Below are 23,509 nucleotides of genomic sequence, written 5' to 3'. Positions count from 1 at the left end.
AGGGCTCTCGCCATGCCCACAGCCCGTTACTGACAGGGCAGTCGCTGCATTTCCGCCCCCCCTCCCCCCGCAGCCCACAGAGCACTTTCCCAGGCGTGCCTCTAACCCCTAACAGCTCCTCCAAGCAGGCGGTCCTCCTTTGGCTAAACTTGACCCCTAGGGACTTTTCTGAAAATAAGAAAATTGGCTCCTCTGCTTGCGCTCACGCAAGTGGCCCAGGAGGAGTGGGGCTCACCCCTCGACGTCTGCTTCTGGCTGCTTAGTTGTGAAAAGTTGCAAGTCTGTGAGGGATTGGATATGCTCTAGGGGTGTGAGCGGGGCTCATCTCAAGGCTTCTCGATGGCTCGTTGTTCATGCTCTAAAGCTAAAGGTTGTTAAGGAGGATTTTCTTTGGCTGCCTTCTGTCTTAGCTTGTGATTTCTCGGTAGGTTGTGTGGTGTGCCGAGTTGTTACATTGGACGATTGTATTCCCAACACTTTGCAGCAGGCTTAGGTCTGTGGCATCAGAGTCCCCTGTGGCTCTGGAAGTAATGGTCCACCTTGGAGCGGGTTCCGCAGTGTGGGCCGGGCCGGGCCGGGCCAGGGAAGGAGATCTGCGATCCGGTGTTAGGCCACTTTACACAGTCCTGCTGCCCTCCAGAGTGGAACAGGTCGCTTGCCGGCTCTTGGCAGAATGAATTTCAGCCAGATGATGTTTCGCTGTGCACACAGTTAGCTGTGACCTGTGCAGAGAGAGAGAAACTAGTCTTCGTGCGGTGAACACGTTCTCAGCCTTTAGGAGGACTCCTTGGCCCATGGCCTGGTAAGGCAGACACAGAGGGCTCCTGGGAGGGCTTTTGAGCATTAGGTTGAAAGTCTGTCCGCGTCCTGGGTGCCTGAGCTCAGGGAGTTGGCCCTGAGCGCTGGTTTCAGGATCCGTTCATGACAGAGCTCGAGCTGCCGGGTGCTGGGCAGCCCGGCCCTCGCTCACCGCCCTGCCGTGTGCTCTCATTTCAGAGGCCAGCCGGAGGCTCCAGCCCCGAAGGTGGAGAAGGTGAGGAAATCTCTAAAACGTCTCGTTCTCTTTGGTTGTAAAAGTGGAAGCAGCCTGATTTTTCTCCTCCTCCTCCTCCTCCTTTTCCATAGATTCCGACCGAGAAGATGGAAATTACTGCCCTCCCGTCAAGCGAGAACGAACGTCCTCTTTAACCCAGTTCCCGCCCTCGCAGTCAGGTAACCGTGGCAGAGCGGCGCCGGTCGGTGGGCGCGTCCGTGCTCGGGAGCCCGCCGGCCCCTGCCATGCCTCACGCTCGCGCCGGTCTCGTGCCCACATCCAGTTAGAGTCGACCTGAGACTCGGTCTCTGTCAGGAACGAAGCTGGAGGTGCGCCCCCCTGGAACCAGTGACTCTCGACAGGGTCGTGAGGCCGTGGACTAAAAAAAGATGCACCAAGAAAAGGGTCCCTCTGAAAAAGGACTGTCCGTCCTGTTGGGGGCTCTGGGCATTAATTACTTGTCCTGCTTCCCAGGTTTGTGGCTGTGTCTCTGGACTAAAGGTGTAGGAAGTGGGAAGTAGCGTGTCCTCCTGACCCTCCAGCCGTGTGCCCAGAGCTTGTCCGTCTGGTTGAGAAGCGCAGACACATACACAGTACATGGCAAAGTGGCCCCAGAACTCTCTTGGTGATGGGGCGCTGTGAGCTCCCAGAGGAGGGGGGCTTTATGGAACCTTGAAGGGTGGGCCGCAGGCCAGGACCCTGGGGAGGTGGCTGGACCCCGAGGGCGTGGAGGCTCTGGGTAGAGGCCAGCAGACCAGCCCAGGGACTTCTTACAAAGACCGGTGCAGCAATGAGGCAGTTTCCCAGGATCAAGAGAGATGCTGGGGTATTTGGGGGAGGTTCTGTGAGCCCTGGGGACAGCCTTGCAGATTCCAGGGTAAACATAGCCTCAGGGCTTGCCCCCTCTCCTCCCCATCTTGACTTGGTCCCTCCCGCATCCTCCGTCTTCTCAGTCTTGGCTCTCTAGCACAGAGACACGTAGAGACACACAAATACTCAGGAAGGGTCCCCAGTTACCCAGCTTGGCATTCCTTCTTGGGCGGTGCATGTGAAGCATTTTATACCTGTGAACCTAAAGGATAGCACTTTAAGGGGAAGAGATGCCCTGGCAGGCGGCTGCTGCTTGCAGACGTAACAGGAGGGCCCCACGGAGAGGTCCTTTTGAGGCGGATCCTTCAGCACCTGGATTTCACTCCTGTTTCCCTTAACACTCACTGGGGATGCTGTGGCGCCCTGTCTCCTGACTGCCGGAGGCCCTCCTGCAGGGCTGTGCTGTCCTTTGTGCAGGCCTTGAGCAGCCTTCAGGACCGTCCGTGGCTTCTGGAGACCTCCTTTTCTCCCTTGTTGCCAGGGCGTTCCTATGAGACAAGGGAGCTTCTGCTCCCTGATCGCTCGTATTCCTTCCCGATCACTGTGCCCTGCTGAGCCGCATCCTGTGGCAGAAGGTGCAGCGGAGAAGAATGGTGATTTGTGCTATGGCCAGAGGCTACAGGGACAGAGGACCGCCAAGCCTCTCCTTCTGCTCCAGCGCACTGGCATGGGAAATAGCTCTTAGTCCCTGGGAGTGCGGACAGGAGCCCGTATCTTGGAAGGCGTGGTCTGTGTCCTGCATTCTGATTCTGCTTAGCTGTGTTTTGTCTATGCAGTTCTTCAGCTCTGAGGCCCATTGCATTGTTGCCTGGCCCGCACCCAGGGAAGCAATGGATAAGTGTAAAGTAAGGTCCCAAACAGGTGAGGGGATAGGAGCGCAGCCAACCAGCGAGGCTTTGGCAGGTGACGAGCCGGGCCTGAGGCTTGGTACATCCGGTTCATTCTGCTTCCCTCCTGGCTGCTCCCACTGGGGTCTGTAGTGCCAAGGAAAGCCAGGGTCGTGAGGACAAGACAGACGGCCACAGTAGACTACAGCATCTAAAGGCCCGGTTCGTAATGCTGAGCCCCCCACAGTGTGGCTTGGAGATGGAGCCTTCAGGTGGGAGAGGTGATCGGGTGCCCGTGTGCCCTGCCTACTCACACTGTTTTTCCTCTTGTTCCCTTCCCCGCCCGCACCTCCTTGTCGGCAGTATCAAAAAACAATGTTTTTATGCCATCAACCTTCTGCGAGCCATCTGCAGGCAATTCTGACTCAGAACCAGGTGAGCCCTCATGTCCCTTTGCCTTTTACTACCAGTCACTGGGGGTTTTCCCGGGATGAAAGCAGTTGGTACTGTAAAATAGGATCTTAAAAAGGAACAGGCAGTTTGAAAACCGGATTCTTTTTCAGTTCCTAAGTGTTTTCCCAAATCTTCAGCTCATGGATTTGGAATCCAGCACGAGGCAGGCTTCATAAGGCCTTCATTTCTTGCTTCTACAGGAGGGCCTGGTCACAAGAAGCCTTTAAGGTGTTGGTTGGTTTTTTTTTGTTCTTTGGTTTTTGTTTGTACAAAAAGCAACTGTAAAGAGGTATATTACTCGTTTTTCAAAATTACACACAAGTAATACATTCATACCGCTTTTTTGAAAAGGCAAGTGGGAAATACGTAGAGTAAACGAATCTGCCTGCCCCTTTCCCTCTCCCACCCCAAGGTAACTGCTGTGAGGTCAGTGGAATTTTCCTGACCCTTTCCTGTGCATTAGAATCTCACATTAATCCATATTGCTTAGACCTGTTCAGATAAATATGTAAGCATATTTAATCACAGCTTTAAACCTTGAAGGAAAGTAGCTTGCTCCCCTCTGAAGACTATGGAAAACCTTCCTTTTTTGGTCTTTCGCTAGAGATCCAGCTCCCAAGATTTCCTGAAAGTTTCTCCCACGTGGCTGAAATTCCTCATAAAAGATTTAATGAGCAAGTTCAACTCCCCGAATTCTGTAACCCAACCTGCCTTATATGAATTCATTGCCGACTTCAAAGGCGTTGCAAGACAAGTCACACTCTGGCGTGAGGGCGATGCTTTTATAACTTAGGGGGTGGACTCAATAGCACCATTTCAAACAATAGACTTTATTTTGACTCTGAAAGCAAACTGTTTTGAGCTGAACCCCTCACCGGGTCCTGAGAAGGAGTTTGGTTTGTCAATCTTTGGAAACCCCGGGAGTACTGGCTTAGCACGTAGCGCTGTGAGCTGGAGGGGGGGTTGTTAGCCAATGTGATCCTTTTCTGGTCTAGGGGACCAGGCCCCGCGTCTAGAGGCGCGTCTAGATCGCCTCGTGCTGTCCATTTCCATTCCAGGTCTCGCCATCATCACCTCTGAGATCTTTCTTTGAGTGATGGCCTCACTCCCTTCTCTTGCCCCACACAACCTTTATCCTGCCGCCCTGAGAGCAGGGCCGCCCTGAGAAAATGGGGGTTCCCAGGCCTGCTGAGGGGTACCGACGCAGCCTCACTTCCTGGTCCCTGAGGGAGGCTGGAGTCCTGTCAGTCCTCTTCTGTCCTTGCCTGCCTCCCTTTGTTTTTTAGCTTTTTTTTTTTTTTTTTTTTTTTTTTTTTTTGCTGGGGGAGGGATTTTTAACTGATGCAAGAATTTAGTAAGGCACTTCCTATCCCTTTGCCCATTCGATTTCCCCAATCGTCCCAATGATGTGCGCCTTCATAGCAGAGAGGTCCGAGCCCAGATCGTATACTCCATATCTCACTTTCCATCTGGAATACTTCCTCGTTCTTTGCTTGATGTTTATGGCCTTGAAGATTACAGGCCAGTGATTTTGGAGTTTTTCTGTCTGGGTTTGTCCACTGATTCCTGGTGGTTCCGCCCAGGTGGTGCCTTTGGGGCTAGAATTCCGCAGAAGTGAAGTTGGGTTCGTACTGCCCCGTCCCGGGTGGTGCGCGGAGCTTGCCTGTCCTGGTGTCTGTGGGGCTGATTTCGCTCGCTAGGTTAGAGAGGGCTCTGTCGGTTTCTCCGCTGTGAGATCATCCTCTTGTGTTCTGGAGAGAGACTGAGATGCGACGAAAGCTCTTTCCTCTCTCTGTTGCCTTCCACTGTCTGCCTCCACCAATGCGGGATTAGTCATTACTCTGACAGTTGATCGCCCAAGGGGCTGGGGGGCTCTGCCTTCCCTGTTACTAGTGCACTTAATTGGAGTTCTGGAAGAAAGCGGTCCTTCGTGCCCACGTAGCCCCTGGTTACGGCTGCACAGCAAGATGGATGCGTGGATTCCTGCTTTAGTTGGCAACTTACGTCCTGTCCTTACTAGCACAGAATTTCTTTTAATCGTCCCAGATTTGGCTTGCGGGAGTCCCGCCAAGCGGATTCCTGTGTCCTTTTGCCACAGCTCATTATTCTTTGAAGCCCTTTTTTCTGTCCTAACAAGACGCTCCAGGCTCATCATCGGCCTCACGGTCCTTCTCAGTGGAGCGCCGTCTCCAGAAACCAAGATCCACGTGCTCAGCAGGCTCACCGCCGCCAGGCTCTCGCGGCGCTTAGGCCCCCTTCGTGCCCAGAGACGAGGACACACACCCCCGTACATATGCACACACCTGTGTGTGCGCGTCCACACGTGTCTCTGTCTGTATCTGTCTGCACGTGTGGGTAACCCTGGGTTCACGTGTGCTTCCAGTCCAGCACCAATGGGGTTTGCCTGAGGCTCCCTGCTTCGTACTTCTGCCTCTCTCTCTCAGAGAGACCTGGCTCCCTTTGTCCGCAGTGCCTGTCCCCATCGCTCTAGCCCCCTCCCCCACCCCGTACATGCCAAGCACCCTCCCACCTGCCCTGGTGCCCCCTTGCCCCTGCCCAGCCTCCACCAGGCTGTCTCCTCTTAAAGTCTTTTCAGCCTCTGGCATATGCCAAGTTGAAGTTCCCCTGGGGGATGAGCATTGCTTTCCTCACACGTCACTTGGGGTCTTCCCCAGGCAGGGCAGAAAGCACCCTCCAAGGAGCCCGCTTGCTTCAGTCCTAATTAGGGGGGGGATGGAGGCTGCTTTAGAGGGAACCACCTCTTACCCCAGTGAGCTCACAGTGGGGGCACGTGTGTGCCCTCAAGAAGATGCAGACACGAGGGGCACCTGGGTGGCTCAGTGGGTTAAGCCTCTGCCTTCAGCTCAGGTCATGATCCCAGGGTCCTGGGATCAAGCCCCGAATCGGGCTCTCTGCTCCGCGGGGAGCCTGCTTCCCCCTCCCCCTCTGCCTGCCTCTCTGCCTACTTGTGAGCTCTCTCTCTCTCTCCATCTCTCTGTCAAATAAATAAATCTTTAAAAAAAAATAAAAGGCACAGGCATAGTCACTCGTTCACCACAGTGACCCTGTCCTGTGTGCTAGGGCTCTGGCGGTCAGCAACAGCTTTTCAATGCACCCTGGCCATGCTATAGGCAAAGTGAGTTTTTTGAGGTCACAAAAAGAGAGCATGTCTATGTTGGTGAAGATGGGGACCGCGGGCTGGCCAAGGCTTGGCTGCCCTGTGAGCACGCCTCCCTGCTGCCTTGGGCTCCTCCTGTCCCCAGTCCTCAGTTGCCGTGCCAGGTGTCGCACGCCTTGTCTGTCTTGTCTGTCATCTGTTCACTGCGGTGCTCTGCGTGATCTCTCGTGCGTCTGCGGGGTGGGCCGGGTGCCAGGCCCTGTGCTAGTGGATGCTGGGGGCAGGGGTCATCCAGGCCTGCGCCCCCGCCGGCCAGCCTCAGCTGGCTGCGAGGGTCAGTGGCTGCTAGTTTTGCTCCACACAGGGTGGGAAGGTGGAGATCGATCGGTAGCCGCGACGTAAGCACTGCAAACCCAGCTGTAAGGCCTTTTAAAAATTATCTCAATTGTGAATTTCATCTCCAATTTTTTTAATGCTTGTAAATTGCCAGTCATCTGCTGAATAGCCCTGAGCTTTGGAAACGGGATTCACTATTTCTCTCCTGAAAAGGAACATCTGGCAGCACGTCTTCCCCGCACCTGCGGCGTCTCATTCTCCCGAGTGTGGTTTGTGCGACCCTCTCTTACGGGAGAGACCCCGGCGCCACTGACGCAGGCTCTCGGCAGCCCGGTGGACTCCGTTCCTTCATACTAACTAGCAGGGAGAGCTTTTGTAGTTCTGTTTTGGCCCAGGGAAAACAGTTTGGCCGACCAACGTGCAGACAGCAGGAAGAAGGCTTTCCTGCTTCATTGAGAATTCTGATTTGACTTTGTTTTATGCCTCTGAGTTTGGTCTGATAAGGCATTCGTGTTGTTTCGGTGTGCAGCTGGGTGGTTTTTAGAATATCCAGAGTTGTGTGTGTCCACCGTCATTAATTCAGACCATTCCATGACCCCACAGAGAAACCCATCCCCATGAGCTGTCACTCAGCACCCCCTCCCCCAGCCCCTGGCAACCAAGAATCCACTTTCCGTCTGCGAGGGTTTGCCTGTTCTGGGTGTTTCATGTAAACAGAGTCACGTACTGCGTGATCTTCTAAGACCTCCTCCCATTCGTTTGTCTCTCTTCCAACGATGTTTTATTGTGTTTTTTGGTTTGCTAAATTGATTCCCAAGTACTATTCTCTTCGGTGCTGTTATAAATGGAATAACAGGTTCTCATAACTTCATTTTGGACTGTCCGCTGCTAGCACAGAGATACAGTTGATATTTGTGTATTGATCTTGTTTCCTGCACCCTGACAAGGGTGTTTTCTGGTGAGGTGGACCTTTAGCCCAAAAGTGAGGCTGCCTCTGGTGGCCCCGGGTGCTGCTGTCCCTGTGCTTTCCCGGGAACAGACCTGATCTCTTGGAGCCACAAGGCTTTTTCTGCTGATCCTTCCTGACAAGGCAGATTAGACTGTCCCCACTCCTCACCCCCTTATGAGATAAGCCACCTCACCAGCATACACACAGGACCAGTGTGGACCAGTGGCCCAGCCGAAACCAGGTTTTAAGCCGTCGCCCTGCTTCCTTCCCCTCGCTTCTCCTGGGCCTTCGCGTGTTCTTAGGAAGCAGCAAGGTGAAGCTCTCCAGGCACATCTGGAAAGAGAGAGCAAGCCTGCCATCTGCCACCTTTGATCTTTCCCCGCAGAAGACGCGTCTCATTTCCCAGACATCTGCTGGTGGCACAGAGGCTTCTCCTGATTACACATGCGTCCTCTGACGAGTCCTCTAAGAAAGGGAGACTGGTCCCGGGGACCTTTCATTGGGTGGCTCCCTGATATTCTCCAGGGCCCAGGGGTGGACCAGCCTTGCACTGTCACTTTTCTCTCTCGCCTTCGGCAGCCCCCCCCGCCCCATTGTCAGCACCTAGCCTGGAGCCAGCACTTCCGGCAACCCCCTGGCGCCTCCTCGTCCAAGCTGCCTTATAACCTTGGTTGGTTGAACCGGGCCTCTGCGTTTCTGTTTTAACTTGGAAACATTGCCCTGGTTCTCCGGGCTCAGGGACACTGAGGTCCAGACCACAGTCTTCCCCTGCCCTTGACCCTCTCAGCTTTGCTACTGCCTAGGCAGGCCTGCTTTTTATCTTTTGTCTTGTGCTTATAGAGGAAAAGAGCAGTGGATTCCGGTTGAAGCCACCAACATTGATCCACGGCCAGGCACCCAGCGCAGGTAGGTGCCCAGCTTTAAGGAGCAGAGTGAGAGGGCTGTCTATCTCACCCTTCCTGCCTCTGCATCTGTTTGCAGAGCGGCCTTATGCAGCCCCGGCGGCACGCTCCGGGCTCAGCCTGCTCTCTAGGTCAGCTCAGTTCCCTGTCGCACACGCCCTGAAAAGCCGCTTGCAGGAGCCCATCAGACCAAGGAGATTGTCCCCACCGTGAGCCCTCCACCACCAAGGATGGGGGTGGGTGGCGAGGGAGCAGACTTGGCTTGGTGGGGGGCTCTGTGCCCAGCAGTAGCTCAGTTGGTTCAGGCTGTGTCTCCCGAGCATCCCGGCCCCAGCGTGCCACGGAGAAAGCCTAATCAGCGGAGTGGCCACGATGCAGTGGCGTGCCGCTGGGGAGCAGGGCCTGGCAGTGGTGCGGAGTTGGAAGTGTTCTCTCGTGCTTCCTGCCCAGTCTGTGTTTGGCAGATGGATTTTCTCGGCATGACACTTGGAAAAGCAGGTGCAAAGGGTATTTTTATGTGAGCCCGAGCAGAGTCCTAAACTCTGGGGGGCTGCCTGTGGTTCTCTGCTTTCCCTGCACCATCTGCGCTTAGTGCTTGAGGACAGCTGTCCCTTGGTTTCCCCCTGTAGCATTACTGTACTCACTGAATTAATTTCTGGAAAACCCCTGAGAGCCAGTACGGGGCTGTGTGTTTCTGCCTGCGAGGTCCAAGGGCCCCAGGCAAGCCAACCTCTGTTCTCAGGTCTGCCGAGCCAGAAGCCCAAGGAGCAGCAGCGGAGTGTGCTTCGCCCCGCAGTGTTACAAGCCCCACCGCCAAAGGCGCTCTCACAGACTGGTAGGAAACAGCCCTGGCACCCAGGCTCCCACGCAGGGTGTAGAGCATTCCTGAAGCGGGCGTGGCATGGCTGTGTTTTGACACAGGTGACTTCCGGCCATATCTGCTGAAGGCACTCAGAAATAGAGAGCCGGGGAAGCAACCCCTTAAGTCCGTGGTGAGCCCAGGGAGGACAGAGCGTGGTCCTGCCGTCTCCCTGTGGCACCAGGCCAGGGTGACCGGCATACTTTCTGCACACGCTGGCTTCATAAAAGCTGGCTCCCTCCCGAGTCTCTGCAGTCCGTCCCAGCAGGTTTGCAGGTGAAGGTCGGCCCTGTGTGTGCAAGAGACTCGAAGGGTCATTTGGGTCCTGTGTGCGGTCTCACCTGATTTGCCATCCGTAAGCCCTGCCCCTTCCACCGTGTTTCCCTGGTCTCCTCACAGCTCGTGGCGGTTGCTGGACCCTTAATTTCTTAATGTTCATGAGCTTTTCTTGTCTTCCTCCTGGTCTCTCCCTGTAATTCAAAAAGTCTTCGTCAGAAGCGATCCGACATCCCGCACGAGGGAAATAGTTATCTCTAAAGAGTTCCAACAGGGAAGCTTTCTGATATGCTCTGCCAGCCAGTCAGCCAGATCGAAACCTGTGTGTGCCACGCGACCCCAGCTAGTCCCAGGGAGAAGTCCGCAGACTCAAGATGTTACGAGGAAAACCGTGTTTTCTAAAACTCGTAACTGTTCCTCGTTTTTCTCTTTTTTACCTTAGCAATATCGCTTCTAAGTACACTGAAAATTCCTTTGTGGAATAAGCAATAAGATATTCTCACTTCTGTCAGGTTTTAGCTCTGGGTTCGTTTGGGGTTTTCTTAATGTAAGAATTTTCTTTAAAAAGGAGAAATTACATGATTGGTCTAAATGGTAGAAGGGAGCACTCGAGGTCCCACACTAAACCCATGTGACCGCCCTGCTGTCCTCTTGTCCTTGTAGTCCCGAGCAGCGGCACCAACGGGGTCAGTATCCCAGCAGACTGCACAGGGGCCATGACAGCGACATCGCCCGACAACCCTGCACGGAGAAGTCCCTCCGACGAGGCACGAGCACTTGAGGTGTGTCTGTGCTGGGCAGGGAGCGGCGCGGTGGGGGCCGGCGGGAGGCGTGTTAAGGCTTTCTGGATTTGCTCAGCGGCGTGCGTGCGCAACGGCGGCTGATGGCCAGAGTTGTTAGAACACCCGGGATGGTCTGTCCGCTGTTCCGGAGCGCGGCCCTGCCCGGGCCTGGCACCGCCCCGCTGCAGGTGGCCGACGGGCTCTCTGCCCAGCGGCTTCTGGGGAGTCCCTGAGTCTGGGGGACTGGCTTCCGTTGATGAGGTCTTGTGCCATTTTATACGGAGAGCTGTCTGCCCTGCCCATTTCCACACCGGAACAGCTCAGGGGTTCATACACGTGGGCCCGTTCTAACTGAAGAAATCTACCGGGGGGGAGGGGGTCAGCTCAGCACTTTTTTTTTTTTTGAGCAATGTCTAGGGTTCTGGGAGGGTTACATAGGCCAAAAGCATGTGTTTTCTAGTAGTATTGCCCGGCAGCTGGAGAATGAGGGGCATGTTCTGAAGAGCCTGCGTTTGCGGGGGGCGGAGGCAGATCCGACGTGCGAGCTGCAGCACCGCACCACGGCTTCTGGACACAAAGCCAGGTTGCGTGTGTGTGTCTCTCCTCGGCCGTTTCGGCAGCTGAGCTGCTGCCTGAGGCTCTGTACCCTGCACCTCCCCCACCCCCCGGAGATGCTGGCGCGCACGTGGTGGAGATGACAGGCTCCGGTTCATTTTTAGAACATCCCTGAGTGCACCCCTCCCGCACCCCTCGAACCAGTTAGCGGAATTAAAATTAGGGACCATCTCTGCAACCTGCTGCTACTTGGACACTTGGATAGCTAGGGCGGCCGGCGCAGCGGGTCTGCTGCACGGCCGGGAGCTGGAGGGAGACCGAGAAGCGGCCCGGCCTTGCCGCCTCCGGTGTCCCTGGTGATGCGAGGACAGGCCACGCCTGGGCAGCGCCAGCCGCCCAGGGACCCGTGCCAGAGGAGACACAGCGAGCAGATGGAACGGCGAGAGATGGCCCGTCTTGCTTCTCGGGGCTAACCTGTCACTTCTTTTCAGTTGTCGTCTTGTTTGTGTTTCTAACTAGGAGAAAGAGCCCCAGAAAAATGAGTCTAGCGATACTTGTGAGGAGGAAAACTGTGAGAAAAAAGAGCAAGTTGCACAGCAGGCGTTTGTGTTCGGGCAGAACCTGAGGGACAGAGTCAAGGTGTGTGACCAGAGGCCTGGCTGAGCGCTTGCACTCCTGGGTCGGTCTGTCCTGCCTCCTCCAGGTTACACCACAGGACTCCACTTTTCCTTACAAAGGGCGGGTGGAGCCAGAGACGGTGCCCGTGCGCTCGTCCGGTGGCTCGTGCTGCTCCCGGTGGTTTCCTGTGCTGCCTGCCCGCCGTCCCGCACGGCACACGCCCCGGCAGGCTCCCCCGTTCTCCCGGGAGCAGCAGACAGAGAGGCAGCCAAGCATGCCTATCCCTGAGAAACCCACATTTTCGGAGCAAAGGAGACAGACAGCGTGACCCGATGCTTTCAGCGTGGCCGGAGAGATTGTTGTCTGACTCATGGGCTTCCCTGTCTTGGCACTAAGCAACGTGGAGACCAGTTCATTCGCAGCTGTTGGAGGCCTGTCCTGGGTGCTCTAGGGTACTGGGCAGCATCCCTGGCCCCCATCCTCCAGGTGCCAGGAGTGCCCCCCTGCCCACCATTGTGGCAACCAAAAGTGTCCCCTTTGTAGTGCTGAGGGTTCCCTTTGGGACAAAGTCACCCTTCATTGAGAATTATTACCTTATTTTATTAAGGCAGGGCAGGTAGAAAAAGAACTTTCCTCTCCCATCGGAGGCAATAGCACCTGTCGTCTCCCCCCCACTGCCCCCAAGCGCTACTGGCATAGTCTGGGGACTTTGAGGCAGGGGTGGAGAGCGTCTGGCAGTGGCAGGGGTCTGGGCTCGGGACCCCGTGCGCTGCTGCTCTGGGAGACCAGAATGGGGCAGCACTGCCTTTCCAGCCGCCGCAATGGAGCATCCCTCTGGGCCATTTCCAGCAGCTCATCTGGCAGGAGCTCCTTGAAAAGCCTGAGAGCATCAGTGGCTGCATCTGGGGACATCTGTGGTTGTCACAACTGGGCTGTAGGCACTGTTGCCCGTCCAGCGGGTGTCAGCCGGGGATGCTGCCCAACGCCCCGCAGTGTCCGGGCGGCGCCCCCTGGAACAGCGGTCTAGCCCTGATGTCCACGATGCTGAGGAAAGGGAATGGAAGTCTCTCCGGCACGTGGAAACCATCGGGCTGTGCCATCTGCCTTCTCCTTCAGTGCTCACTGTCCAACAGAGACACATGCCCAGGGGTGAAGAATAGGCTGTTGCATGGATTCAGCTGAAGTGATGAGCCCCTTGGGGGCTGCTCGCTCCAGGGAGGAGGACACAGGAGAAGGAAGGGCCTTGAGGTCCACCTGTTCTGGGGAGCAGGGTCCTGGCCTGCGCTGTCAGGTCGATTCTGTTCCTAGAGTTGAGGGGGATGTCTGCCTTGAAATTGGGGTGGGGGGGCCACATCTTACAGAGGCCCAAGGCTCACGCGTCTGTGGTCTCACAGTTACATGCCACTTTCTGGGTGGGGGTGACTTCCTGGCACCCCGAACCTCTGCTGTCTCACTCATAGGTCGAGGTTGATGATCTCTACCCCCAGGGTTCCCGGCAGAATCACATACAGTGACACGTTTAACAGCTGGCGTGGCAGTTAGCTAGCAGAAAAGAAGCCCTTAAGAAACAGTGCTTTTACTATATTCATCATAAACCCCTTAAAATTCCGGGTTTGGAAGCGTTTTATGACCTCTCATTACAGAGCATTGGTGAAAAGGGCAGTAAGATACCAACCTGAGGGTTTTGTTTTGCTTCAGCAAGGTAGAAAAAGCTTCCCGATGCCTTACAAACTTTCTATCTTGACTGTTAAAAGCAGAAATGGTGAAGTTGATTACAGCCCCCCCACCTCGTGTGCGCGTGGCGTGTGCGCGCGCGCACACACACACACACACACACACACACACACACAAGCTGTGCCATGTGGCCTGGGGGTATGCAGACGGGCGGAGCCGGAGAGGTCCCGAACAGCGGTGGCCTGAGCAGTAAGTGTTGCCTCTCTGTTTCCCAGCTAACACATGAGAACACTGAAGTAGCGGACATGGAGAATGCCGGACACCCCAGTTCAGAAGCGCCAACTGCGACCAACTATTTCCTTCAGTATATCAGCTCCAGGTGTGTGTCTTGGGCCTGGTGGCCAGCTTCAGAGCGGCCCAGAGTTGTCCGTCGCCCTGAGCTTGGGGCCCAGGGAAGAGACAGCCGCTGGACTAGGAGCCAGCCCGGTCCTTCTGGGAGGCAGGATGGAGGTGGGGGGGTGGGAGGAAGCAGATTTCACCAAAATCCTGCGCGCCCCCTCCCCGGCTCCTCCCTTTATTCCCACTCTGGGCACAGCTGTGGAGGGGCCAGGATGGTAGGCTTCGACAGACAGGCAAGGCAGGACCCCTGTTCTGCTTGGCCCCCAGAGTGACCTCCGTCACCTGGATCTCATGCCCAGAGCAGAACCCAGTGGGCCAGTGGCTGGCTGGCCGCCTTCTGTTACCTGCCAGGTCTGTGGATGCGCCATGGGTATTTCAGAGAGAAAGCGTGTCCCTGCCTAGGGACAGGCCGCCAGACCGGATAGAACATGGGTTTGGACTTCAGCGAAGCCTGACACGAATGGTGGGACCTCACACTTGGCTGCCCGGACCTTGATGAGCACAGTGCAGTGGATATTGTCTGAAAGACACGTTTTTCTGCACCGCAGCATTTCCCAAGTTGGGATGCACTCACACCTGTGACACTTTAAACTGGACAAAACGTGGTGACATCAGCTCCGAGGCCATCCAGTGTTACTGCCAGTGTCCCGGGCGTGGGAGGCGCGCCCTCCTTCGTGCAGGCCGGGGCTGGTGGGTTCTTTCAGGGAAGTAGGTGGTGCCTGGCCTGACCTCTGTGATCAGCCTCTCCGAGCTGATGTCCTCTGTCACCCCGATGTGAGCCCAGCCTCGAGGAGGTTGGGGATGATGAAGTGGCTGTCAGGCACGTCATGTAGTACCCACACACCATGGACCCTCGGAGGGAGGAGCCAAAGGTCAGTTGACCCGTCGGCACAGCCTGACTCAGAGGCTTGTGTGTCCCTGGAGGGCCTGACCTGTCCCCCACAGGGGAGGCCGAGCAGTGCCTACAGCCGTGCTCTCTGCACCAGGGGTGGGCCTTTACCCACTCTGCCCGTGCACACGCGCGTGCGGCCCAGGCGAGTGTGCCACCGGCCTGCCCTGCTCCCATGGGGAGCCCCGCACCCACAGCGCGCCCTCTCTTCAGTTTAGACAACTCGACCAATAGTGCCGATACCGCCAGCAACAAATTCGTGTTTGGCCAGAACATGAGCGAGCGCGTGCTGGTGAGTGGCCCCTATGGGGACTGTTTTTCCTGGGGCCCCAGGGCAAGGGACGTGTGAATATAGCTGCCCCTTGGCCTTCTGTAAAGTGGGGATGCTTCCAGTTGCAAGAGAAAGAAGACCCAGTTCCGACTTGGGGCAGGGGTTTTGCACCAGGAGGCTCTCTCGGAGCTGGTGTACGAGCTTCCTGCCTTTCTTCTCTGCCGGCCAGCTAAGCCTCGTCCCAGGACCAGCTTCCCCTTAAGTCAGGGGCCATGCTTCCTCCTGGCCAAGGCCGGCTGCACTGATAATCATCAGACCAGAGTCCTTAGCCACGTGCCTCTGAGATGCACCCTGAGACACCTCTGGAGCCAGTCCCTTGGCTCCCCCTTCAGCAGCCCGTCTCTGCCCATGAGGCTGCAGCGCGGAGAGGGCTCTGGGCACACGGCCTTGAAGGGCCCGTGCAGTGCCCCAGGTGTCTCCTGCATGCACCGTGGCCAGGCTGTCTCCCCTCCCAGAAAGCCTGGCAAGCTTGGGATAGGGTTCTAGGATTGTTCGCCTGCTTCCTTATCTTTGTTCCTTTTCTTCCCTTGTCGAATGTGTAGAACCCCACTATTTCCGTTTTGAGTGTGGTGAAGGGGCCACCATGTGTCCGCTTTGTTATTTCTGTCTTTGTCTCAGTCCGTGCCACTTTGGGGGCCTCCTGCTGCTTTTCTCGAGTGGCAGTACAGTCCTTTTCCTGTTTAAAATGAGACGGTCCAGAAATAAACAGCTGGTGGCGCGCACCGCCCTGAGATGTCAGGGGAGGCCCCACGCGCGGACTTGGACGGCAGTTCGCCTAGAGCAGAAGGGCAGTCGGGAGGACGGAGCTGCCTGTTTCGTGAGGGCGCTTTTCTGCTAGGTTTTACCACCAAATGGTGCTCGAGGATCACTGTGTGGAGACACAGCCGCAGGCTGGAACCCACCGCCTGGGGAGGGGTTGTCTGATCTCCTCTGCTGGGTCCGGGTGGGTCCCCAGCGCCGGGAAGGAAAGGGCTCCTGCAGGAAAAAGCCCACTGCCCGGAGGCAGTGCCGAGAGCGGCCGCGCCGGCAGACCGGCTTCCCGTTGGGCTGCGGCGCCCGCCAGGAGCACCGGGCCATGCTCTCCTCCCGGTGTGCTTCGGTCCGCTGCAGAGCCCGCCCAAACTAAATGACGTCAGCTCAGATGCCGCCAGGGAAAATGCAGCTGCTGAGTCCGGGTCCGAGTCCTCATCCCAGGAGGCCACCCCCGAGAAAGGTATGTCGCGGTGCCACCACCTTCTGGGAAGCGTACCGAGGGACAGGGGCACTGCCCATCCCCATCCCCGCCCAGGAGGGACACGGGCCCCAGCTCACGGCCGCATTGGTAGCCACACGTGAACCCCGCGCCGGGGCGGAATTGGAAAGCCGTGGCGCTGGCTTTCAGCACGCAGAGAGGGCCCTTGCTCCTCCTAAAACAGAACATTTGGGATGGCTCTGGGGGTCGGGTTGTGGAGGTGGCTGTCCCCCTCCCTTCTTGCCCTGAGGTGGGGGAGGGGAATTTCTCTCCAGGGCTCTGTGGGAAGACTCCTGTCCCCCGTCCTCTGCCGAGTGAATGGCAGTGGGCGATCTGGAGCCACGCTGGCAGCTGGCTCCCCGATGGTCCCCCGCAGCATCCGGGGCCACAGCGCTGTGTGTTTGGGGTCCGCTCCCTGTCCCAGGAGCTGGCACCCTTGAGACAGAGGCAACCCTTTTGTTGTGCCTGCTGTGAGGAACACATACACGCACACACACCCCCCAGCAAATAAATAGTCAATGTCGTTTAGCTAATAACATTTCAGAGTCCCTGGCCGAGTCGGCAGCCGCCTACACCAAGGCAACAGCACGGAAGTGTTTGCTGGAAAAAGTGGAAGTCATCACCGGGGAGGAGGCGGAGAGCAACGTGTTACAGGTGAGGCGGGTCTGGTCGGGGGCATCTGGCTGCAGTGGGCCTCCTGGCCCTTAGGTGGTGGTGCGAGAGGCCAGCCGGAGCCCCCAGCCTCTCTGTGCACTGAGGGGTTGGACCCCCGTCCTCCAGCACGCGGGCTTCCCCATGCAGCGATGGAAGGGCCGGTGCCCATGCTCCGGGCCTTGTGGCGGGGTTTCTGAGAGCGTAGCCCTAAGGGACTTCTGGTCTCGCTTCGGTGTGGAGCGGAAGGATGTGTTTTGAGGCGTTCTCGGTAGTTCAGGGAGAAACTTGTATCGGGCCCCCAGAATGAACAGCTGTGATGGTTTGGTCAGGCTGGCACCCCGTGTTATTTTATGAGGGAACCGGGATCCCGGGTGCACCCCAGACCCGTCCTGCCTTTCCTCTGCTTCCCGGTTCAGTGTGCCTTGTTCACCTGCTTTGCACTGTTGTGCGCGTGCGTGTGTGTCTGTGACCTGCGTGTGTAGAGCCTCGGAGAGTTTCTGATGTGGCACTTCAAGAAGTACACGGCTCCTGCACGCTCGGCACTCTCCGAAGTGTCTGCGAGCAAAGACGCGGCTCGGTGAAGACCCGCACCCTCCGGGGCAGGGCCAGCGGGGTCCGCGTCGCGTGTCTTTGTCTGTCGAACGCTTCACTGAGCCGGAAGACGCACACCGTGGAGTTGACTCTTTGCAGTGTACAGTCCGGTGGTGGTTAGTGTGTTCACGTAGTTCGGGAGCTGCCGCCACTATCCGTGTAGGACATTTCGTCCCCTGGAGGAAAGCCCCACCAGCAGTCACCTCTCAAATGCCCTCCCCGGCCCCCACGAGCCCCCTCCCCGTCCGTGGAGAAGCCTGTTCTGGAAATGTCGCCCTGCGGACTCATGCCCCACGCGGCCTTCTGTGTCTGGTCCCCTCCCTGAGCGTCGTGGGCTCGGGGACTGTCCCCAGGGCATCACCGAGGGATGTGCATAGAGGGACATTGAGGTTTCCAGCTTTGTAGCCGGTGTGAAGCATGCTACGGTGGACGCTGTGTACAGGCTCGTGTGCAGACGCGCGTCACTTCCCTTGGGTAGAGCTCTCGGAGGGGGGCTTCTGGGCTGCACCGCGGCTCCACACGTAACATGGTGAGGGACATGTTTCCGCAGCAGCCACGCCACGTGCCATTCCCGCCAGTGGCGTGTGAGCTGCTCGGTGCTCCACCCTGTCCCCGGTGCCGGCTCTCACCCTGCTCTCAATGCCTGCCTAGTGAGTGCGTGCTGCTGTCTCCTTGGCATCTGCTTTTTATCTCCGGTTCCTTAGTGACGCTTTCCTGCTCCTCTGACAACGTAAAATTCACCTTGGCTGGAGGAGAGGATGCAAAACTGGCCAAGGACCAGACGTGCCCCCGGGCCAGAGTTGGCTGGCCCCTGCCCAGTAGTTCACGCAGGCCGGGTCGGAGGCTTCCCGGCGTGGGTCCACGCTGGCATCTCCCCGCCAGGACCCCACTAACCCCGAGGGCCGCCTTGTGTTCCAGATCCAGTGTAAGCTGTTCGTCTTTGACAAGACCTCACAGTCGTGGGTGGAGAGGGGCCGGGGGCTGCTCAGGCTCAATGACATGGCATCGGCTGACGACGGGACACTCCAGTCCCGACTAGGTGAGAGCCCCAGCACCCGCGGCCTGCAGGCCCGGGCCCCACCCCGAGGCCCTCGCTGCCAGCTCTTCTGTGATTGTCCTCTTTATGAGTGTGACAGTAAATGAAACTACCTACTTAGCAACTCTTGAACATGTTTTCTAATAAAGTGCTGGCGGTTTTATGACGGAAAGGGAAAATAAGAAATCAGACAGCCCCGTACAGCCTGTAGGCCTTGCCACACACCTTCCCCCGGCCCATCCCGGCTGCTGCACGCGTGCCTCAGCGGTGGGCCCACTGGGCGCGGGAGGCTCAGGGAGTGGACACGGGGTGGTCACTTGGACCCCACCCGCAGCCTCCCTGAGCTGGCCCACGCTGCTCCATCCGGGGCCCCGGGTTGGGGTGGGGAGAAGTTGGCTGGTGGGAAGACAAGGTCTCCCCGCCGCGTCCACGGGGTCAGGGCACTTGCGGGTTGGACGGGGCGCTGATAAACCAGGCAGGCTGACGGCGGCCTTGGGTAGATGTGATGCGTACTTCCAGAGAAGGGGGGAAGGTCTGGAAGAAGGTCTGTACCCTCTTTTTCTCCACTTTTTCTCCACTCTCTGCTCTGCTCTGCTCTGGACCAGCAGAACCCTGTCTGTGCCGGACATGGCCATGAGGGAGCTGGGTGGCACAGGGCTGGCCCCCAGCGTGTTGGGCTCAGCAGACTGGCGGGCAGCTTATATGGACCTTGAGAGAACAGCGGGGTTTCGCCCCCGTGGTGTTTTCCTTTCCAGAATGTGTCCATTCTCCCAGCTGGCTGTGGGGTGGGGGTCGGGGCCCAGGGCTGAGTGGCCGTGTCCATTGCAGTGATGCGGACCCAGGGCAGCTTGCGGCTGATTCTCAACACCAAGCTCTGGGCCCAGATGCAGATCGACAAGGCCAGTGAAAAGAGCATTCGCATCACAGCCATGGACACTGAGGACCAGGGCGTGAAGGTTTTCCTGATCTCGGTGAGTAGCCCGGGGGACGGGACAGGCTACTACCGACCTCCTGGGGAGAGGAAGTACCCGGCCCAGCCCCCACAGGGCTGCAGTAAGCACTACCCCTCGGGGGTGCTCTGCACCGGCAGTATGGGCCAGGTTGCGAAGGGGGAGGCCTCTAGGTCGGCCAGTTTCCAGAGGGATCCGTGGAAGAGACAGGAGTGGGCCTGCGTCACCACGTGCCATCCCTGCGATGCACCACGTGCAAGCTCTGGGTCCCTGGGAAGGACTGGCCGGGGGCACCTGGAGCTTCGGTCCACCGTCCCTGAGCTTATGGAGGAGAGAGGGTTAGGGTTCTCCCAGACTCAACCGGGGACTATGGGATCCCATCACTGGGGGGCAGCAGCCACCCTGACCAAGAGCTCTTACGGCCCCCCACTTCCCTCCGCCTGTCCCAGGCCAGTTCCAAGGACACGGGCCAGCTGTATGCAGCCCTGCACCACCGCATCCTGGCCCTGCGCAGCCGCGTGGAGCAAGAGCAGGAAGCCAAGACGCCTGCCCCGGAACCCGGGGCAGCCCCGTCCAATGAGGACGACAGTGACGAGGACGTCCTGGCTCCATCGGGGGCCACTGGAGGCGGTGAGCCAGCGGTCCCGGCCCTGGCGGGGATTGGGGAGCCTGACCCCGGGGGATGGGGCTCCAGCCAGGGCAGGGACCTGATGGTGAGGCCGCTGCTTCCCAACAGGTGCCGGCGAGGAAGGGGAGGGGCAGACGGCCGGAAGCACATAGCGCCGGGAGCCGGCTGCCCGCGAGCCTGCTGCTTTGTCCGTCTGTCTGCCCAACCGCCCGCCCCACCCCGCCGGCAGTGTGGAGGCGCGGGGCTCGGGAACCACACTCCCCGCTGGGTTGGCCACAGTTCGGATCCGCATGTCCCGTTCAGAAGCAGACTCGGGAACTGCCTGAATGTGGTTTGGGACACGAGACCTCATCATATTGATGAGCAAAACGAAAAAGAACATTTCTTCCCTCCCCCTCCTTTGAATTGAAATGGCACATTAAGACTTGTCACGGCTTCTCACTGGGACTGGGACGCCTTGTTTCTTCACCCCTCCCTCCTCGTGTCCCCGGCCTCTCTGCCGCCGCCGCCCGCCCAGGCCACCGGGTCTGTCCACACGAGTATAAACACTGGGCCTGCTGGACGCTCTGTTAACTACCGTATCCAGTTTCCCACACTCTGATCCGGGGCTTGTATTTTTAGATCTTTTTCCCCCAAGGCTTTGTGTTTGGTTTCTGAGGTTAAGACTCTCCTGTGCATTGAGCGGGTGCAGCTCCGTCCTGGGCCACATCCTCCTCCCGCCTGGGCTCCCGGCCTCTGTGCTGGGGTGGGGTCAGGCCCCCACTTGTTCCCCACCCAGGCTTGCTCCAGGGCCAGTCATGGGGTATTGAGGGGTTGGGCCTCAGATGTGCAGAGAGCTTATCTAAAAACAGGGTCACTGGACCTGGGAGGGTCCCTACCCAACCCTTGCCTTTCCCCGTCATGTCAGTCACCCATCGTTTGGCGCCCAGGCACAGACCTTGCTGCTGGCCATCCCTTGCCCGGCCCTGGACTACATCACTGCCCCCGAAACCATCCAGGACCAGGGGCCTCTGTGAGAGGCAGAGGAGGGACCTTAGCGGGGCCTTCGAGGGGGCGGGCAGGGGGCTGGTTCCAGGCAACCAGCCGTCTCCCGCACTCACCCACCTGGGGCGGCCTGTGAAGAAGGGCCCTGTGTACAGGGCTCTGAGGGTGTTCCGAGGACAGTGCCCAGCCCCACCGTCGGGTGAGCGGAAGGCTTTGTCTCCACAGCTGCGCCGCGCACGCCTCGGCTTGGTTGTGTGCAGCCTGGGCCCCGGGAAGACACCAAAGGCCCTTCCAGCAGACCCAGTCACACTTTCTGCTTTAAGCCTTAGCCGACTAGTGACAAGTAAAACCAGATAATGCCCATGTGTTTTGGAACATTTATGTAAGATTGTCATATGAAATGTATTTGGGAACTACATTAAAACTTTTAACTAAAACCCTGGCCTCCTGCATGCCCCAGGGGCCTCAGGAAGCCGGACAGCCCGGCCAGGAACAGCCTCCACCTCTCAGAGCCGCCTGGCCTGTCTGCAGGCCCCAAGCCCCTGCCCCACACCCCAACTCCGGGCAGGTGACTAAACTTGGCTGCCTTCCAAGACTGGCCGGCTCCACGCTGAGCTGTGCTTCACGGAAAGGCTGTTTGCTTCCCTGCCCAGGGGCCGGCTGGCTCCCGGGGGGGTGGGGGGCAGCTGCAGCAGCTCTGTGAGGCCCAAGGTCTGCATAGCCTGGACAGAGAGGGCCTTGCTCCCTGGGGTCCTAAGACCTGATCCAGCCAGTCCTGGGGCCTCCACGTTGGGCTGAACCCGAGGCTCTGGCTCAGGGGGCCAGGGTGGGGGTCTGTGCTCTGGGGTGGGGGCGGGGGCGGTGGCTGAGCAAGTGTGCACGGCTCACAGCTGCCAGGCGCTGGTCATCATGGCCACAAACTCCTCATCTGAGTCCACGGAGGTGCTCACGCCGCTGTAGTAGTCCTGAAATTCAGCCAGCGTGACCTGGGGACAGACAGGCTCTAAGCAGGGACCAGAGACCCGGGCGGAGGGTGGGGGGCTGTCTGCGGGCACCCACCTGCCCGTCCTTCTCGGAGGAGTCGAAGTTGTCCAGGAAGCGGCGGAGCACCTCCTCCTCGGTCCACTCCCCACTTCGCACCTTGGGGTGGGCGCGGCCACTGTACACCCCCCGGAGGTCGTCCACGGTCACCACACCATCCCCACTGCGGTCCAGCTTGGCAAAGGCAGCTGCAATGACCGCCTCCCGGGCTGGGGACATGGGGGGCTGGAAAGGAGCAGGGAGAGATTGGGGGGTCTAGTGTACCCCAGTCTGGGGCTCCCGGGCACCCAAGGTCAGCACAGACATCAGCGAGCCCATCGAAGCACCCCCCGCCCCCTCGGACAGCAGGGTGAAGGGCCTCACGCGCAGTGCCCTCAGGAACTCCTCCAGGTCGAGCGTCCCGCTGCCATCGCGGTCCCAGCGCCTGCACACACCCTCTGCTTCGGCCGCGTCCAGCACCAGCCCCAGCTCAGCCAGGCCCCGCTGGAGTTCCCCCGAGTCCAGGGTCCGGCTCCTGTCCCGGTCCAGGCGGCGGAAAAACCTGAGGGGTATGGGGCGCAGTTAAAAAGTGGTCCCTGGGGCCAGGGGTTAAGAAGTTTTAAGGGGACAGCTGGCTCACCTGGCCAGGCCCTGGATGCCCACGGCCCCTCGGGACAGGCACTGTGCCCGGAGCTTCTCCACAGTGGCGTCCACAGCATCCATGGCGGGTCGGGCGCTGGGCAACGGGCCGGGGGAGAGTTCAAGGAAGGACTCCCACTCGGCTGACCAGGCTCTGGCCCGGTGCCACGAGCCTGCCTTGTGCACCTGCCTGCTCACCTGGCCTGCAACTGTCCTGGAGTCCGGACAGCCACTCCTCTGGCTCCTGCCTGTTCTACCCAGCGCTGGCAGTGCGTCCTGCCTGGCAGGCCTGTTGCTAAGGGATGGTGGCTCAGGAGACTGGGAGGGGCCCCAGCTGTAACCCTCACCATGCCAGAGCCTCACGCTCTAGACACGGCCCGGGGCGGGGCGGGGCGCAGAGTGGCAGGGCCAAGAGGGACAGGGCAGTGCTCTCGCTGGCACCACCACCCGCACTCTGCCCTGCTCGCTTCCAGCCTTGCAGTGCCCGGGTCTGGGACAGAGTCAGACTCAGAGAGGGAGTGGGGGTGGTCCCCCTTCCCGGCCACAAGAAGGAGGGATGGACCACAGCCCTACGGTGTCCCAGACAGAGGCAAGGCCATGCCGAGGAGGCTCAAGCCCCAACTCCTGTGTGACCTGGAGCAGCTCCCCTCCCCTCTCTGGGCTCTACTGGTCCCCTGTCCTGGTGCTCAGACCAGTGTGGCCAAGCCAGGACACAGCAGTCTTACAGACTCTTCTAGCGTTCAGTCAGACAGAGCAGTTCCCGGTAGTTATTCCAGAGCCGGTGTGGGGTTTCTGTTGACGTGGGCCTTTTGGTGGTTGGTTTTTTCCATTCTCAAACATCACGTGGTGGTCTTGCTTCTAGCAAGGCAGGGGAGCCAGGGCACTGCGGTCCCAGATGAAGAGGT

General features: G+C 58.6%; 2 protein-coding genes across 10 annotated transcripts in view; one reads left to right on the top strand and one right to left on the bottom strand.

The window, feature by feature from the left end:
* The window catches only part of RANBP3 (RAN binding protein 3), a 51,558-nt gene extending 31,150 nt beyond the window's left edge, over window positions 1-20,408 (top strand). For 3 of the 9 annotated variants that reach the window (XM_045990200.1, XM_045990195.1, XM_045990202.1), the window contains 15 exons: window positions 997-1,033; window positions 1,126-1,212; window positions 3,094-3,165; window positions 8,427-8,492; window positions 9,231-9,323; window positions 10,287-10,405; window positions 11,480-11,599; window positions 13,528-13,631; window positions 14,754-14,832; window positions 15,982-16,084; window positions 16,632-16,756; window positions 18,266-18,386; window positions 19,212-19,354; window positions 19,783-19,963; window positions 20,070-20,408. In XM_045990200.1, coding sequence (XP_045846156.1) covers window positions 997-1,033; window positions 1,126-1,212; window positions 3,094-3,165; window positions 8,427-8,492; window positions 9,231-9,323; window positions 10,287-10,405; window positions 11,480-11,599; window positions 13,528-13,631; window positions 14,754-14,832; window positions 15,982-16,084; window positions 16,632-16,756; window positions 18,266-18,386; window positions 19,212-19,354; window positions 19,783-19,963; window positions 20,070-20,113 — 1,494 coding nt within the window. In that variant the 3' untranslated portion in view covers window positions 20,114-20,408. The remainder of the gene's footprint in view (window positions 1-996; window positions 1,034-1,125; window positions 1,213-3,093; window positions 3,166-8,426; window positions 8,493-9,230; window positions 9,324-10,286; window positions 10,406-11,479; window positions 11,600-13,527; window positions 13,632-14,753; window positions 14,833-15,981; window positions 16,085-16,631; window positions 16,757-18,265; window positions 18,387-19,211; window positions 19,355-19,782; window positions 19,964-20,069) is intronic. The other 6 variants (XM_045990204.1, XM_045990198.1, XM_045990203.1 and 3 more) reach the window with 4 other exon arrangements.
* A 902-nt stretch (window positions 20,409-21,310) lies between these two features.
* CAPS (calcyphosine) lies at window positions 21,311-22,882 on the bottom strand. The gene is made up of 4 exons (XM_045990205.1): window positions 22,606-22,882; window positions 22,350-22,527; window positions 22,005-22,211; window positions 21,311-21,931 (listed from the first exon to the last, which is right to left on the bottom strand). The coding sequence occupies exons 1-4, from the start codon at window positions 22,686-22,688 to the stop codon at window positions 21,830-21,832; spliced, it is 570 nt and encodes a 189-aa protein (XP_045846161.1). The 5' UTR covers window positions 22,689-22,882; the 3' UTR covers window positions 21,311-21,829.
* Between the last annotated feature and the right edge of the window lie 627 nt (window positions 22,883-23,509).

Source organism: Meles meles, chromosome 20, assembly GCF_922984935.1.
Source record: "Meles meles chromosome 20, mMelMel3.1 paternal haplotype, whole genome shotgun sequence".
NCBI lineage: Eukaryota > Metazoa > Chordata > Mammalia > Carnivora > Mustelidae > Meles > Meles meles.
This window is presented reverse-complemented; position numbering and strand designations above follow the sequence as displayed.

Excerpts from the sequence above, each read along its gene's own strand:
- CAPS (XM_045990205.1), bottom strand. The coding sequence starts at position 22,688 with ATGGATGCTGTGGACGCCACTGTGGAGAAGCTCCGGGCACAGTGCCTG. Across the intron at positions 22,528-22,605 it reads GGCATCCAGGGCCTGGCCAG|GTTTTTCCGCCGCCTGGACC; the intron begins GTGAGCCAGCTG and ends CATACCCCTCAG. Across the intron at positions 22,212-22,349 it reads AGTTCCTGAGGGCACTGCGC|CCCCCCATGTCCCCAGCCCG; the intron begins GTGAGGCCCTTC and ends GCTCCTTTCCAG.